Consider the following 316-nt stretch of genomic DNA (forward strand, 5'->3'; position numbering starts at 1 on the left):
AGCAGCAGCAGCAGCAGCAGCAGCGACAACAGCACTACCGGCAGCAACACCAGCAGCAGCAGCAGCAACAGCAGCAGCAGCAGCAGCAGCAGCAGCAGCAATAGAATAAAGAGCAGAGAGATACCTTGGGTTTCCTTTGGGGGTTTATTTCGTCTCTATCGCGCCGATAAAAAAAAATTAAACTTTTTGTGGTTTGGCCGCCAAAGCGGAGACTTCTCGGCTTTCTATGAATTCGCTCCGCCACAAGTTTGTCTCTTTTTCTTTTTTTTTTTTTTTTTTTTTTTTTTTTTTTTTTTTTTTTTTTTTTTTTTTTTTT

General features: G+C 41.5%; 1 protein-coding gene across 1 annotated transcript in view; it reads left to right on the forward strand.

Annotated features, from left to right (window-relative positions):
- Positions 1 to 104, forward strand: part of EMH_0061650 (uncharacterized protein) — a gene marked incomplete at both ends in the record, with an annotated part of 1,253 nt that extends 1,149 nt beyond the window's left edge. Inside the window, one exon of the mRNA XM_013497947.1 lies at positions 1 to 104. Coding sequence (XP_013353401.1) covers positions 1 to 104 — 104 coding nt within the window.
- Between the last annotated feature and the right edge of the window lie 212 nt (positions 105 to 316).

Source organism: Eimeria mitis, genomic scaffold (assembly GCF_000499745.2).
Source record: "Eimeria mitis Houghton genomic scaffold, Emh_scaff3039, whole genome shotgun sequence".
Classification (NCBI taxonomy): domain Eukaryota; phylum Apicomplexa; class Conoidasida; order Eucoccidiorida; family Eimeriidae; genus Eimeria; species Eimeria mitis.